The sequence below is a fragment of the Zophobas morio genome, unplaced genomic scaffold (genome assembly GCF_036711695.1).
Source record: "Zophobas morio isolate AGI-343-1 ecotype UQ-CSIRO unplaced genomic scaffold, CSIRO_AGI_Zmor_V1 ptg000005l, whole genome shotgun sequence".
NCBI lineage: Eukaryota > Metazoa > Arthropoda > Insecta > Coleoptera > Tenebrionidae > Zophobas > Zophobas morio.
Window position 1 is genome coordinate 6,373,235 of NW_026972110.1, and position 14,653 is coordinate 6,387,887.

The 14,653-nt window shown below is 29.8% G+C and overlaps 2 protein-coding genes across 5 annotated transcripts; one reads left to right on the top strand and one right to left on the bottom strand.

The window, feature by feature from the left end:
- Window positions 1–221: 221 nt before the first annotated feature.
- Window positions 222–6,118, top strand: LOC135122501 (ras-like GTP-binding protein RhoL). Of its 3 annotated transcripts, XM_064046722.1 has the most exons (6): window positions 222–359; window positions 434–558; window positions 828–948; window positions 3,144–3,258; window positions 3,309–3,429; window positions 3,489–6,118. In XM_064046722.1, exons 3-6 carry the CDS (start codon window positions 830–832, stop codon window positions 3,695–3,697), a joined length of 564 nt encoding a protein of 187 aa, XP_063902792.1. In that variant the 5' UTR covers window positions 222–359; window positions 434–558; window positions 828–829; the 3' UTR covers window positions 3,698–6,118. The 3 variants fall into 3 exon arrangements, with proteins under 3 accessions (XP_063902792.1, XP_063902793.1, XP_063902794.1); XM_064046723.1 differs by lacking the exon at window positions 222–359 and having other exon boundaries at window positions 416–558; XM_064046724.1 differs by lacking the exons at window positions 222–359; window positions 434–558 and adding an exon at window positions 670–778.
- Window positions 6,119–6,758: 640 nt separating this feature from the next.
- LOC135122504 (zinc finger protein 271-like) lies at window positions 6,759–14,601 on the bottom strand. 2 transcript variants are annotated; one of them, XM_064046728.1, is made up of 5 exons: window positions 14,558–14,601; window positions 13,793–14,498; window positions 13,547–13,744; window positions 7,063–7,515; window positions 6,759–7,014 (listed from the first exon to the last, which is right to left on the bottom strand). In XM_064046728.1, the coding sequence occupies exons 2-5, from the start codon at window positions 14,475–14,477 to the stop codon at window positions 6,815–6,817; spliced, it is 1,536 nt and encodes a 511-aa protein (XP_063902798.1). In that variant the 5' UTR covers window positions 14,478–14,498; window positions 14,558–14,601; the 3' UTR covers window positions 6,759–6,814. The 2 variants fall into 2 exon arrangements, with proteins under 2 accessions (XP_063902798.1, XP_063902799.1); XM_064046729.1 differs by lacking the exon at window positions 14,558–14,601 and having other exon boundaries at window positions 13,793–14,344; window positions 14,396–14,548.
- Window positions 14,602–14,653: the final 52 nt, after the last annotated feature.

Consider the following 14,653-nt stretch of genomic DNA (forward strand, 5'->3'; position numbering starts at 1 on the left):
ATCACTAAACGCAAATAGGCAACAGCAATGCAAAGAATGTATCAATAAACAATGCTCATCCTCTGCCTTATAAATGGCTACAATTTCTTTGAATAATAATATGCTACTTTAAACGTTCTAGTCATAATGCAGACCCGCCTAAAGCAAACTTAACTTTGCTTATTTAATTCAACAAACGTAGTGTAGGAAAGAATGAAATGATTCATGAGTGTGGCAGCTCAGTGTGAAATATGTTACCGTCTCAATTAGCAAATTATCAAAATAACTAAATGAAGCTTTATTAACGGAAACAGGTCACATAAATTTATGGAAAAGTCTCTCATCGCTTTATGGCACTAGTCCGTCATAGAGAGACATTGGTAAACTAACACAATAAATTTACAAGTGTAACAGCGCTTCTCTTGATAATTTTTAGATAACAGTTTCCTTCCAGATAATGAATGATACGATGTGTGCTATTATTTAGTGTGGTTCGTGTATTTCCATAAGTACCTTAACTTTTTAAATGTGGAGAAAAACTGTGATTTGTAAATTCTCAAAGTGACTTCTCTTATGCAAGTAAGTAATTTGTACTTTTATTAAGCTAGTAATCCCTACTACTCAATGTAGGAACGCCCTTTCATACGTCACAACCGTAATATACATAGGACTTGCAAAACTGATAAAATGGATTTTTAGATTTTATTAATAATGTGCAACGTGACACGAACATACGCATGACTGTGTCATTAACACACTAAAATTACCCACTTTATTATTTTTTTTATTGGCGAATAAAGTTAGTTATATACTTGTGTGTAAAGATTCCACTGATTATTATTTTTTAGATATGACCTCATCACCAGAAAACGTCAAAATTACTGTCGTTGGGGATGGTGTGGTAGGAAAGACGTGCCTTCTAATTTCATATACGAAAAATGAGTTCCCAGAGGAGTACGTGCCAACAGTGTAAGTCATAGTCCCAATTTGCCTTCATTATCGCTACCTACTGACAACTTTAATATCCGGATTTGTTTATTTTGTCGGATAAAAATTAAATAAAACGGGAGTTTTTATAAGTGTACACTGTGGGTATTTGTATGTAAAGTATTTTATCAATTTAAACAAATATAACTTATCGATGGATGCATATAAATAAGTAACTATATTATATGTATCGTTTTATTTTTTATTTATTTAGTGGGTAGCTTTTTTTTAATATGCTGAAGTTTAAGTATATTTCATAGAATTCTAAAATGAAATTATCTTATTATTTGTATTTGACAAAATCACAGATAAAATTACCAGGGTATAAAAACAATTATTTAAAGCAACTTAAATTGTAAAATATTTTTAAATTTAAAAATAATAAATAAATAAATATTACTTACTACTTCTTTAATGATATAATTCACAATCATAAATTCTTTAGAAAATCAAAATAAATGAAAAATTATTTAATGGTTTTCAATGACAAATTTAAATTAAAAAAGTAACACAAATTGTGGGGAAGGCTATATTTTATGAACAAATTTTATTTTTTTGTTGACGCTATTCTATACTCTTTAATGGTAACTCAATGGTCGTTCTGAAAAGATTTATATCGGGCTTATTAATCAGCTTAAATGAAACTAGGTGTGTACAATATATTCCATAATGAGAATTTTTTAAAGTATTTTATTTGACACCATATTTTATATTTGTGGATCTATTTATTTTAAAATATATACAGAAAATTTTTATTAAAATACCTTGAACTAATTGGGTAGCTTGATTAAGAACTTCAAGTCCTAAATTAAAGCAATAAATGAATAAAAACTGTAAGATCTATGTAGAATTATCATGCTTTGAATTAATAAACATCAATTTAAGAGAAAATTAAGTTTACTTACGGAGACAGACACAACAGATAAGTATATTTAGTGTCTTTAATATTTTAAACATTTATTTTTTGTTATATAGCACTTCAATATCTTTCTTTAATAACAATTAAGAGATACCTAGAAAAGGAATCTTAACTAAGTAACATAAATTCTACTAGATAACTGTTGCTAGATCGACCACTTTTATCTGAATGTCCGCTTTTTTTAATACTGTATTTTACCCTCCACTACGTGTGTTATAGCATATTGTGGCATAAGTTTCCAAAAACTTGAAACCTTCAAAAACCTTTTGTTAAGATTACCATTATACATATGGTTAGATTTGTATTAAACGTAAATATTTGTGTACTCAAAAAATTCTAGGGTTTTAACTTTTTATATATGAAATTGATAACCGTACTTATACATTTATTTCAAATGAGTTCACAGTAACAACCTGCCAGTACATTTTTTACAAATTTTTGATGTTACTTTCATTCGTTATATTGGTACGAAGTTTGTCTGAAAGGTGGCACTTTTAGTACATAACGCTATTTAGAACAGGCGGTACACATTTAAAAATAAATCAGTACAATTTGCTCGGAAAGTTTTACCACCCTCCACTATCACCTTCCTGAGTGAATCATTAGCGTTCACTGAAAGATGGAACGACGGGAAGGACGCAGAACTTTCCCAGCTAACTGTATATGTATATATACTTTTTGTATAGATCTTATAATAACTGTTAAAATAAGGCATCAGATATTTTTCTGTTTATATAAAAAACAACATTGTGCTTGCGAGAAATAAGAAAGTACGTATACCTCAAAACCGTCTTGAGGGTTGAGGAATAAGCATTAACTGATATTAAGTTCATCGTTTCAAATGCATTAAAAGACTCGGAATTATTCTGAAATAACTGATAAAAAAATAAGCCCCATATAATTTTAATAAAATAACAAATAGCACTTTTATTAATATACATCGGCATTCCTTTGTCTGTAAGTTGCAATTAAATTTTAGAATTTAATTTAACTTTCAACAAGTTATTGTATCATGCTTTTAAATGTATCAATAGACAGAAATGACTTCGAAAATTGCATTGCCATATTTAAGTAAAGATCGTGAGTATTTATGAATCTAAACTTTGACAAAATTGTCGCCTTATTTATGTCATATAGAAGCCTCATTTGTCTCATATACCGTAGTCAATGAATTTATTATTAAAATAATATTTTCGAAAAGACTTCTGTGTGCTATGTAGTCGTGTTTTAATTTATTTTTGCTTTTTGTTCCTATTAGATTTGAACATTATGGACAAGACATCACGGTTGATGGTGTGGTGTACAATATGACTCTATGGGACACGGCTGGACAAGAAGACTATGAAAGACTCCGGCCGTTGGCATATCCTAATGTAAATGTGACTCCCGCTTATAAAAAAAACACTAAACTTTTCTATTTTAGACAAAATGCTTCTTAGTTTGTTTCGCCGTTGATGACACATCGTCATCGTATGACAACGTCTCGGTAAAATGGGTTCCAGAAGTCCGACATCATAATCCTCATACACCTATACTACTAGTAGGTATGACAACTTTTTAATCAAACAGTGAATGCAAAGTAATATTAATTGGATAATTGTAGCTACAAAAATAGATTTAAGAGAAGATCCAAGCCTGCGATGCTTTTCAACACAAGATGGAAAGAAACTCAAAAGAAAAGTACGAGCACAAGGATATGCCGAATGTTCGGCAAAAACGAGAGAAGGGTTGGATGATGTTTTTATTGAAGCAATAAGAATTTATAAGAAGACTAAAATTAAGCCGCGACAAGTCAGTTGTGTTTTGCTTTAATTATTATTTTAAAACTCTATAGTAGTAAATACATAGACACATGCTGGTCTTTGACAAAATTCATGATATTATTCGTAATTTTCATTTTTGTAATAGGAGAATGGTTTCATTTTGTACATACAACCAGTAGATAAGAAAATGAATTTTATTTATTCTGTACTATGCAACAATAAAATTACGGCTAGAATTACTCATTATTCTGAAATAGGTACACTTGTGATAAAGTCTAGGCATGGTTTTTCTATTACTGTTGTCTGACAAGGTTCGTTAACATATATACAAGTGCTTCAATACTTACTGCTCTCTAATAATAATGACCATGCTAGTTAAAAATACTACAACGCCTACTTCAAACAAGGGCATCATTTAGAAGGGTCCGAAATGGGCAAATCAATTACGTTTTATTTTTATTTTATACTTTATGGCTTGTCTTTGAATACAAAACTGTATCGAATAATTCACACATAAATGCGCATAATAATTAAATAGGTAGTATTATTTGTTACATCTGCGTAATAAATAAAGTGTGATCAAGAAAAATCACCTCTATTTGTATTCAGTAGAGGGGATTGAAAATGGCTGATCATTATTATATCTGGCGCCAATTAGAGGGCGATTTTTGTTGATCACATCCGACTATTTTCATTTGTATAGATGTACCTAAAGAAACAAAATTAGGTTAACAATTCTTATGCTTGCTTGTTGCTTGCAATTAATTACTACATTAATACTGCACAATGAGAATAATACTGTCAGTTATGTCACTTGGTCAACATAGCGTGAATTAAACTACCCAGAATAAATTTATTAAGCTACAATCTCTCAGCAACGTTAAAATTTCAGAATTTTTATCCTGTTTTTTTATTTTTTAAATCTGTTGAACCATTTTGTTGAATAAAATATAAAAAAGTGTACCTATCTAAATTCTATGCTGTATATTTCTTGATGTAGGGTCAATTTCGCACAGGTCTGTGGAGGAATGAAGAGTGAGATTAAAATCCTAATGGATGTTTTGGAGTTATGGCTACAATATAATCTCAAAAAAGGTGGTATCAAAACAAAGTTTACTAAGAAACAAGTTTCAAAATATAAAATATACTCTCTTGTTTAAAAATAATAATAATAATAAATTTGTAAATCATCTTGTCTAAATATGCTTAAAAATTATTCGACTTTTATACGTATGTTAGGGCAAACAACTAAAAAGATTTGGGTAAAATTCTAAACCAGCGTCTATAAAAAAATTTAAAACTCATCGAGCTGCGATTTTTCATAAACTACTACAATATATCTGCCCATGCATTTTTTTTTCGTAAAAAATTTAAACTTTTGAAAATGTGTTTCAAGTAAAAAAAATAAATTTTGGTTTATACGTGTAAATTTGAAAATTCTTGTCAACAATAGCCCTAAATCAGCTCTATTCAACTCTTGGACTGTTGGGAAACCCCACATATACCTTAATCTAATCTATAATTAAAAAAAAATCTTATCGCTATCTACATGAAATAAATCCACTTTGGATAGAACAATAATTTGTGCAACAATTAAAGTTTAAATCTACTTTGAAATTTTATTATAATATAAATTGTACAATAAATAAATGTTGTATATATCTATTTAATAATAGTAATAATAATAATATTAATATATTTTTATTTTATGGAATTACTTGTAAAGGATATATATATATGGCTTAGCAACTCAGTTATTTTTAACTTTATCCTTTTTAACTCATTCACTCTTCTGAGTATAATTTGTCTTATGTTTGTAGAATAAAAAAAAGTTTATTATTGATCACAAAAGAGGCAGAAAATACATAAAAAATAGATACTAAAAATACCACAAATAAAACACATTTAAGGCGCTAAAAAACTATAAAAAAGGGCGACAAAAGGGAACATAAGGGAATCACAAAAACACAAAAGAAAACATATAAAAAGAACACACAAAGTGTGGGAAAAGCAAAAATCCGAACAAAAAAGCAGACCAAACACGACAAGGCGACAAATCAAACGAAGAAAAAGAGGCTAGAGCACTAAAAAGGTATAATAAAAAACGGTGATAAGTTATATCTTCAAATTAGCCATGGAGGAATGGAAAAGACAGCTTTTTCGTCCAACGACGACTTGAGGACATTTTTGTTGACTGCATGTTTTACACCGGTACGGACCACAGTATACTGGCCGCAAAGATATAGTGTTTACTAAACAGCCTGCATATGGCGTTTAAAGGATTTTATATCGGAGCCTTCATTAAATTCAGCAAATGTAAACGTAGGTGCTAGGGATGGCTAGATAATACTCACAGAGCCAGACTAAAAGCGTTTGAGTGGCAGTGACTATTTTGATGTATAATATAAATTACTGAAATATATCAAATTTAATATGTATATTTTTTGTAATAAAAATGTTTGAGTACAAAGTTACTTTGTTTTTACTAAAAAAAAGAAAAATCTAGTGAGTGCAACATAAATGTGTGTGTGCTTTTTCGAGGAAAAGTTCTTCTCACCCAAGCGGATATAGACTCCTGTATAACTGACAACTGTGAAATTCTATGAGAGTTTAAAAGCAATTAATATAATAACCACATTATATCCAATATATCTCTTCAGATCAATTCTGGTTCAAATTCAGAAGTTTTGATGGAAATTATTGCAAAAAATTGTTCATTCTGTTCCTTCACTAGGAACGAATAACGCTCATAGTAGTGTATTATACATTTTAAAATTAATACCTATGCTAAATATTCACTGATTATGCTTCAGAGACGAGGAAAGTTGTAATGTCTAAATATCTTTAGATCGTCTTTTCTTTTAATTTAATCTCTTAGTTTTATGAACAATGTTAAATATGGTCCGTTTTGGCATTACTGATATATATTTAAACAAATAACATTTTGAAATGCCATCCGAACAATAAACTTAGAAAATTAAACCAATTCAATAAAGTGGCGATTTTTATTTAAATAAAAACTGGAAGTACAGATCAAGTTTCAAAAACAAAACTTGTTCAAGATATTTAAAACTCTAAATTAACGTCAAATATAGTATGTAAAAGCAATATAACAAAGTGCTTGCGCTTATAATATTTAATCATCGTAGCAAAAACATTTTTCATTTTATTTGTTTCCAGGCCCATACAACAACTCTTTGAAAGATTCTTCATTTAATATCTGAAGATTATCACACACTTTTTCTTCATTTTTCTGTGGATTTTCAACGGAAGAATTTGTCAGACATAGTGATTCTACATCGGGCAGTAAGGGTGACAAAACCATTGAAAACAAATCTGAATGTTCCGCTGTATACGCTGAAGTATCTGTAACTTTGATATCACACAATGTTCAAAAGATTTAAATTTACGTACTGTTACACAAGTTGTTTCCGGGGTTTTCTGCAGGTTTTTCTGACTTTTTCAGAGATGGGCATGAACTATTTTCTTCATCCATGGCAGTTACATTCTCTTGTGGATTCCTTTGAGGCATATTATTTTCCATGTACATAAGCTTAAGCTCACTGCGATGATCATTCTGTATAAAATTTATATTGCCAGTACTATAGTCTACAGACATTATGCATTTAACATTCATAGCTTCATTGTTTACAGTGTTAGTACTAGTAACAAGAGTTTCCTGTTTTTGAGTCTTCTCTGATTCGGTAACCTTAACTACCGATCCTGGAGGCGTTACAGGACATTTATGGGATCGCTGACTCACTTTATATCGAAAGCTTTTTTCACAAGCAGTACATTTATAGGGCATAACACCGGTATGTATTCGTTGATGAACCAGATATGATACTCGTTGCCTGAACCTCTTTCCTAAAAATAATACAGCATTTAATCTTTGATTATAAATTTTAAAATTATGTGGCATGGCCCGTTTGTAATTTTAAATCAACAAAAAATATGGTATAAACAATTTGAGAGCAATTATGCCTGAAATTGAGCGCTTAAATTAAATCTAAAATAAACTCTTATTTGTTCTATGATAAAGCAGAAAGCACGAATTTTTGCTTAGATTTAGTATCTAGAATGATAAGACCATGAGAGATACAAATTGCTTAAACTAGAAAAATCTTGTTCACTCTTTTGGTGATTTATATATTTTTTAAATATTCCTAATAGTGTCAAAGCTATTTATTTCTAAAAACTAACCACAATATGTTGGTAATTGAAGATTCGGTTTCTTATCGTCACCTTAGAACTGGTTTGCCGCATATCCAGATCGCGTCCGAGGGATTTTCGCCTCTACTGTTTGGTGCAGATTTGCCGCATGTCGCACTTAGGCGAAGCGAAACATAGTTTAGATTCAGTGCTGATTTGCCGCATGTCCAAGCAGAAATCGATACAGTACCGTTATCCGTTTTTACGTACTTCCTTGCTCTTTTGCTTTTCAGCGTTAGGTTTGGGGTTGGGAAAGAAATCGTATTCAACTTCACTCGCAGAACAATAAGAATAATGTGAAATAAATAAAAAAGAGACTTAACAATTTTGATGAATCTGAAATTAAAAAAAAGCAACTGTAATTTGTGCAACTCTTTTTCTGTTGTTATAGATGTTACAAATATTTTCAAATTATTAGATTCGAAATTTTACAAATTTAAATTTCAAATAGATTTGTTGTTCGATAAACAAATAATTTAATTTTTTACTAAACAGTAACATTTTTCTTTAATTTTTTCTCGGGAATGATTGAACTTATTTTCTCTAAAGTTTTAGTGAACAAGATTTATAACGCTGCATACCAGTAAAAGAGTTCACAATTTTTTGTAGTATTCTTATTTGTAGAAACAATATTTCTACATCAATAATCACAAATAATAGATACATTTTTAATTTTTTAAATTAAAATGTTGTAAAAGTAATATGAAAATTAAAATTTCGAAGCAAAATCTGTTTAGGTGGATTTTGCTTCGAAATTTATTACTGGAACGTTTACAAAAATCAGCTTTTGACATAAAATGCTTGCAAATTTGAAACAGAATTGGAATGTTTCTTGACAATCATGGCTAATACATTTTTGACTTGTATCTTTTAAAAAGAATTATTTCCGAATTTATAGCTATTTACAATTTACGACTTACTTCAAGAACAAATTGCGTATTAGAATTTTACCTATAATAACTAAATAGATGTATGTTGTTAACTTATATAAGGTACCTTACATCGAAACGAGTAATTTGTTTTTTAATATGACATTGCCTTTCTTTATCATTCTGTTTGTCTAACAATTATTGTTGTGCAATTATACGCGTGTAAATAAAAATAACTTTACAATAACTTATTTATGGGCAAATTTTTTTACCAATTAATTTAAGTGGATGGTTATATGTAATGGTAATAATAGCCGCATAAAATTCACTCACTGTTTAGGTATACCAGATATCAAAAGGTATTAAATCCAAATGTTATTGTTTATTTTTTTTTATGTCTCGAGCGCAAGCTAAGGAAGTATTGTAATCAGGTTCATCGGGCGACTGGCTACTTTTATGGCTTCTCAACGTTTCATGACTCCTATAATACGAAAACATAGGTCTCTCGTTTCCGGTTGATAAAACGCTGACCAACATTTGTAATCATCCTCCCCATCATATAACGTCATCTCCAACTTTTACAGCAATAAATGTTATATAAATTTTAAAAAATAACATACTTTTTCATTTGTTGTTTATTGAGATTTTACCCTAAGCATCCAGATTGAATTGAATTACCATAACCCTAATTTCTTGAGATTTTGGAAACAGGATATACTAATTACTACATACATAAAGAAAGTTAAAAGAATTTGAAGTAATGTAATGATACTCTTTTTACATCAACATACTATTATTTATCAATTAATTGGGCATCGTCCAAAATACTGTTCATAAATTATAAATGCAGGAAGTTTATGCAAAAACATGCAAATACATTTTTTGCGTATAATAATATGTATTGTTTTATTATTAAATATCTACTCATTTATAAGAATTATTAAAATTAGTAAAAAAAAGTATTCAAGTCTCTGTCTAGTTTAATACCTTACCTTATTAAAATAATAAGTTTAATCAATTATGTAGTTAGCAAACAATGACGTTTAATTTATACTTAGTAGGGTTCACGGCATTAACTTTTCACATTGCATGTTTAATTCGGAGTTATAATTTGAGAATATAATTTACCCGTTTATTTATTTTTGTATTTTAGTAGTACTTCAGCAAATTTAGAAAACTGTATGTTATTTAAAAATACGTGACAAATCACGAGGCCAGGCAATCTAGAGATCTGACTGCTGGTTTGCGCGGGAAATACTGCATACTTTTTAGATAAAAGGACTCTATGATAAGCGCACGTAGGAGATGATAGACAGAGAGCTAATATTTAGAGCTAATGTATTGGAAAGAAATAGGACAAGTTTACGTGCGCACACCACAGCCTCCCTTTCTTCTCTAAACAGTTTGGGATCATACCATAGTATCATAAATAATAATTGACAAAGAGTTCGCAAAGGAATCCAACGGAAATATTTATACAATTGTTTACAACTACCAGTACAATTAATTCTTTCATTTTCAACTGAAAAGCGTATAACTACATTAAGTACTAGATATTATGGAGTTAGGGGTAATCAAATAGATTTGGGTTGCAGTCAACATAATTGTCACTGATACATAAGACATGGAAACGAATGATTTATTTCCAAATCCAAATATACTGCATTTACAGTTTTAAACAGTATCACTGCTAATTTTCTCTGGTTGCCCGACAATAGCTACTTGTAGTCAATATCCACGTAATGTAATAAAATACTGGAATCTAATTGTTTGAGACAACAACCTATTTTTACCCGAGTGTTCTTTATCAGTTTGAATATTTTATATAAAAAAATTACATATTAAGCTGCAATTTTAGTAGGACTGCAGCGAGTAAACGAGCCGCCTTTACTCCGCCAATGCAAAGAAAATATCATTTTATTATCCTTTGTAAAAATAATTCCTTTATGTAAAACACATTTAAATTTGGTACTCCGTATTTCGTTCACAATTCACCATTTAACAATGGAAATTAACAATGCAATATTTGGATTCTACAGTTTTTAGGAAAAATGAATGACTGCAATGAGTTTTATCAAATGTAGATTTTATATAAAAATAAAGAAAAATAAGTCTCTTTATTTTAAAAATATTTAGAAAAAATCGAATCCAAACATCAATAACTTAACATTCATTGTTCGTTATACTTAGTTAACTACTTCACCACGAGATTTCTAATATCGTTTCAATTTTTCATTTATTTCACATTATGAGTCCTTGCCGTATTACTTGTTCTGCGCGTGAAGTTGATTAAGAAATCTTAATCTTAATTATCTCTGAAAAATGTATCTATTATTATCTGTAATTATTGATGTGGAAATATCATTTCCACAAATACGAATACAGGTATGCAGCATTATGAATTTTGTTGACTAAAATTTTAGAGAAAATAAGTTCAATCATTTCCGAGAAATCATTAAATAAAAATGTTACTGTTAAGTAAAAAATTAAATTATTTGTTTAACGAGCAACAAATCTATTTGAAATTTAAATTTGTAAAATTTCGAATCTAATAATTTGAAACTCAATCTTTCTTAAAAAAAAAATCGAAAATATTTGTAACATCTATAACAACAGAAAAAGAGTTGCACAAATTACAGTTGTTTTTTTTTTAATTTCAGATTCATCAAAATTGTTAAGTCTCTTTTTTATTTATTTCACATTATTCTTATTGTTCTGCGCGTGAAGTTGAATACGATTTCTTTCCCAACCCCAAACCTAACGCTGAAAAGCAAAAGAGCAAGGAAGTACGTAAAAACGGATAACGGTACTGTATCGATTTCTGCTTGGACATGCGGCAAATCAGCACTGAATCTAAACTATGTTTCGCTTCGCCCAAGTGCGACATGCGGCAAATCTGCACCAAACAGTAGAGGCGAAAATCCCTCGGACGCGATCTGGATATGCGGCAAACCAGTTCTAAGGTGACGTTATGTTGAATCCTATGATATTAAATTTCGAGATAATTTAGATCGACTTTCTTTCATATATTATGGAAAAGGCAGCTTTATAGAGTGAGTTTAAAAAAATTGGTCTTATGCAATCAGATAGAACTTCCCTCGTCCCTGGAGTACAAAGTGTATCAGCTAGAAGAGGACACCTCAAATAACTTTTTTATTTATTATGAACTTGTGTTAATGAAATTTAGTTTATAAATAAAGATGAATGAGTTTTATGTAGGTATTCATCACTTCATTAACATGAATTAATTGATAGAATACACAATAATTAAAAAAATCAATCTTCACCATTTTTTTTTATTTATCTGAATTTTTATCATATCCTTTTTATAGGTACGTTTTATTTGCTTTTGTAAAATAATATTTTCTTAAAGCATCGCTAAACACATTTTTGACGTATTTATTTTTGAAACTGATGAAATTATTTCATTTTTTATGCTTTCTCAAAAATCCAATCCAATATTTTACCAAATTTTATATAAACTTGCACTACCGAACAACCTAATCAGTCAGAATTTTTTTTAAGAAAAATTGCGATAATTTACGAATATTACATAGGTAAGTGAATAAAGCAATTTTTTACATTTTTTTTTAAATAAAAAAAAAACTGCATGAGCTAAAAAATAAAAAAAATGCTATTTCTGCAATATACTTTTTGCGTTGCTTGTTTTAAAGCAATCAATTTATGTTTGCACGCCGACTATTTTTTCAACCCACTCCATTTTTCCGAAAAGAAACATACACATAGCATGTGTCTAGCTTGCCTTTACTTTAAGAATGCATACATCACTTGTTGTTAACTTCTTAGAGATTATCGTAAAAAAATAAAATTCGTAAAAATAAATCTTATAATTTTTCGAAAAAGCTGGATTTGTTGTATTGTACTTCAGGTACGAGAAAAATTGTGTCTAAATAACCTTAGACAATTTTTGAAAACTTTTTTTTTCGTGAAATTTAAATTAAATTTGATGTCTGTAACCTAACTATGAGTACAGTTTAGAACAACTCCTTCATTATTACCACGAAAAAACTGGTGAGCCTCTGTCATAAAATAATAGTTATTTTTTGTTTTAATATTGATCATTTATTCATAAAAAATATACTTGTTAATTCAAATGAAAACTAGGTACACAGATTCGTATCTGAACCCAGAAAAATTCGCAATTTTTATGGACCCTACAAGTGAAATTGCAAGCAAATATACTCTTAAAGTCTTAAACTACAAATAGAAAACATTTTACCATATAAAGTTCAAAAAGAATTTATTTAATACAATTTTGAGATGACGTCATCAAATTTTTGGTGGATATATAAAAATAGACAAATTTTAATTAACGTTTACCATCTGCGTGATAATCTTAAATAATCTTCTAAAACTTCACAACAATCAGTCCAGTAGTGTCGGAGAATAACTACTAATACAATTGCCAACAGATTAACGACGACAGAAAAACGTTAAATTGACTTTCATCAAAATAACCGCATTTATACATAATTTAGTATTTTGTATACTATTAGACACGAAATGTTTAAGCATCTTGTACCATGTCATCATTCTAAATACACAATGTACCATATGATCAAAAGCGTTTGTGAGAAATACAAACTTCAATAAAATGTAAATAAAAAAAAGCGATATTTAGATCAGAGGATGCTCGCAATTCATATAAACAAGCGACCAACGGGTAAGTAGTACTTTTCTGAAATTTTTATTTCTCAAGTGCGTCTTTGAAACAACTATTAAATATTAGTAAAGCATTTGGACCACATAATCTCATATCAAATTTATCTGTATGTATGTACATAGATTTTTCATACCACAAGTTTCGCATCCAAATGGTCTTTCCCCTGAATGAATTCTAGCGTGATTTTGAAGCGTAGACAATTCTTTAAAAGCTCGACCACATTCGTTACAAACATAGGGCTTTTCAGAAGAATGATACAGCATGTGTTTGTGGTACGATTGCTGAAAAGTAAAAGACTTGTTGCACTGCGCGCAAAAATAGGGCATTTCTCCTAAAATTAATCTGATCAGCAGCGATATTACAGCATATAGCTATTTACCAGTGTGCAGCCTTTTATGTTTTTTCAAGAAGTATTTCGTTGTAAACATTTTCGAGCAAACGTCGCATTCCCATTGTTTATTATCTTGAATTTTGATTTGTTCGTGTGGATTTTTTGGCGATGCGATGACGTCCATATTAACGCTTCTAGTCGTTTGTTGGGGGCTTTCCGGACTATTGTTCCAATTTTCAGAACTCTGATGTCCGAAACCATAATGTGCAACTCGAAGATGAACCATCAAACTTCCCCGTTTTTTAAATTTCTTACTGCACAGATGGCAGTGATAACTGTAGAGACCTGTATTTTTATCGGGTAAAGTTTGGTGTAAGAGCTTTTGATGCATATCTAATATAGTTCTGTCTGTAAAAGTGAAGCTGCAAATATCACATTTGATATGGTCGTTGTCATTTTCTACCAATGACTTGTTCAGGCTATTAATACTTTCGTTAATTTCTTTTTCGCTCTTTGCCATTTCACTTTCTTCATTATATTTAGCGCTAACACTACTGTCGGTGATGTGAGTGAACAGATGTATGGTTAATTTATCTAATCCTAAGAGAGATTCATTACAAACAGGGCATGTTAGATGTGAAGTTGCTACACTTATTAGCGACGAACGCAAAGATTCCACTCCTTGAAAATGCGGCTTAAGGCACAAAGGGCACGATAAAAGTTTTATTTCCATTTGCTACTGTTAGATAAATGCCTAGAAATCGCACAAGTGTTAACTAATTCAGTACTGCGTGCTTACCTAAATGTATTTACAAATTTTTAAGATCTATTTTTAAATTCCGAATTATTTCACATGCTCCACTCTTGGCACATGAGCAACCTAAATTTAGAAAAAGAGGGGCGACGGTT

Bases quoted from the DNA above. Each gene is read 5' to 3' on its own strand.
- LOC135122501 (XM_064046722.1), top strand. From the start codon at position 830: ATGACCTCATCACCAGAAAACGTCAAAATTACTGTCGTTGGGGATGGT. The intron at 949-3,143 runs GTAAGTCATAGT...TGTTCCTATTAG, and splicing joins GAGGAGTACGTGCCAACAGT to ATTTGAACATTATGGACAAG. The intron at 3,259-3,308 runs GTAAATGTGACT...TTTCTATTTTAG, and splicing joins GGCCGTTGGCATATCCTAAT to ACAAAATGCTTCTTAGTTTG.
- LOC135122504 (XM_064046728.1), bottom strand. From the start codon at position 14,477: ATGGAAATAAAACTTTTATCGTGCCCTTTGTGCCTTAAGCCGCATTTT. The intron at 13,745-13,792 runs GTAAATAGCTAT...GATTAATTTTAG, and splicing joins ACATAAAAGGCTGCACACTG to GAGAAATGCCCTATTTTTGC. The intron at 7,015-7,062 runs GTACGTAAATTT...TCAAAGTTACAG, and splicing joins CGGAAACAACTTGTGTAACA to ATACTTCAGCGTATACAGCG.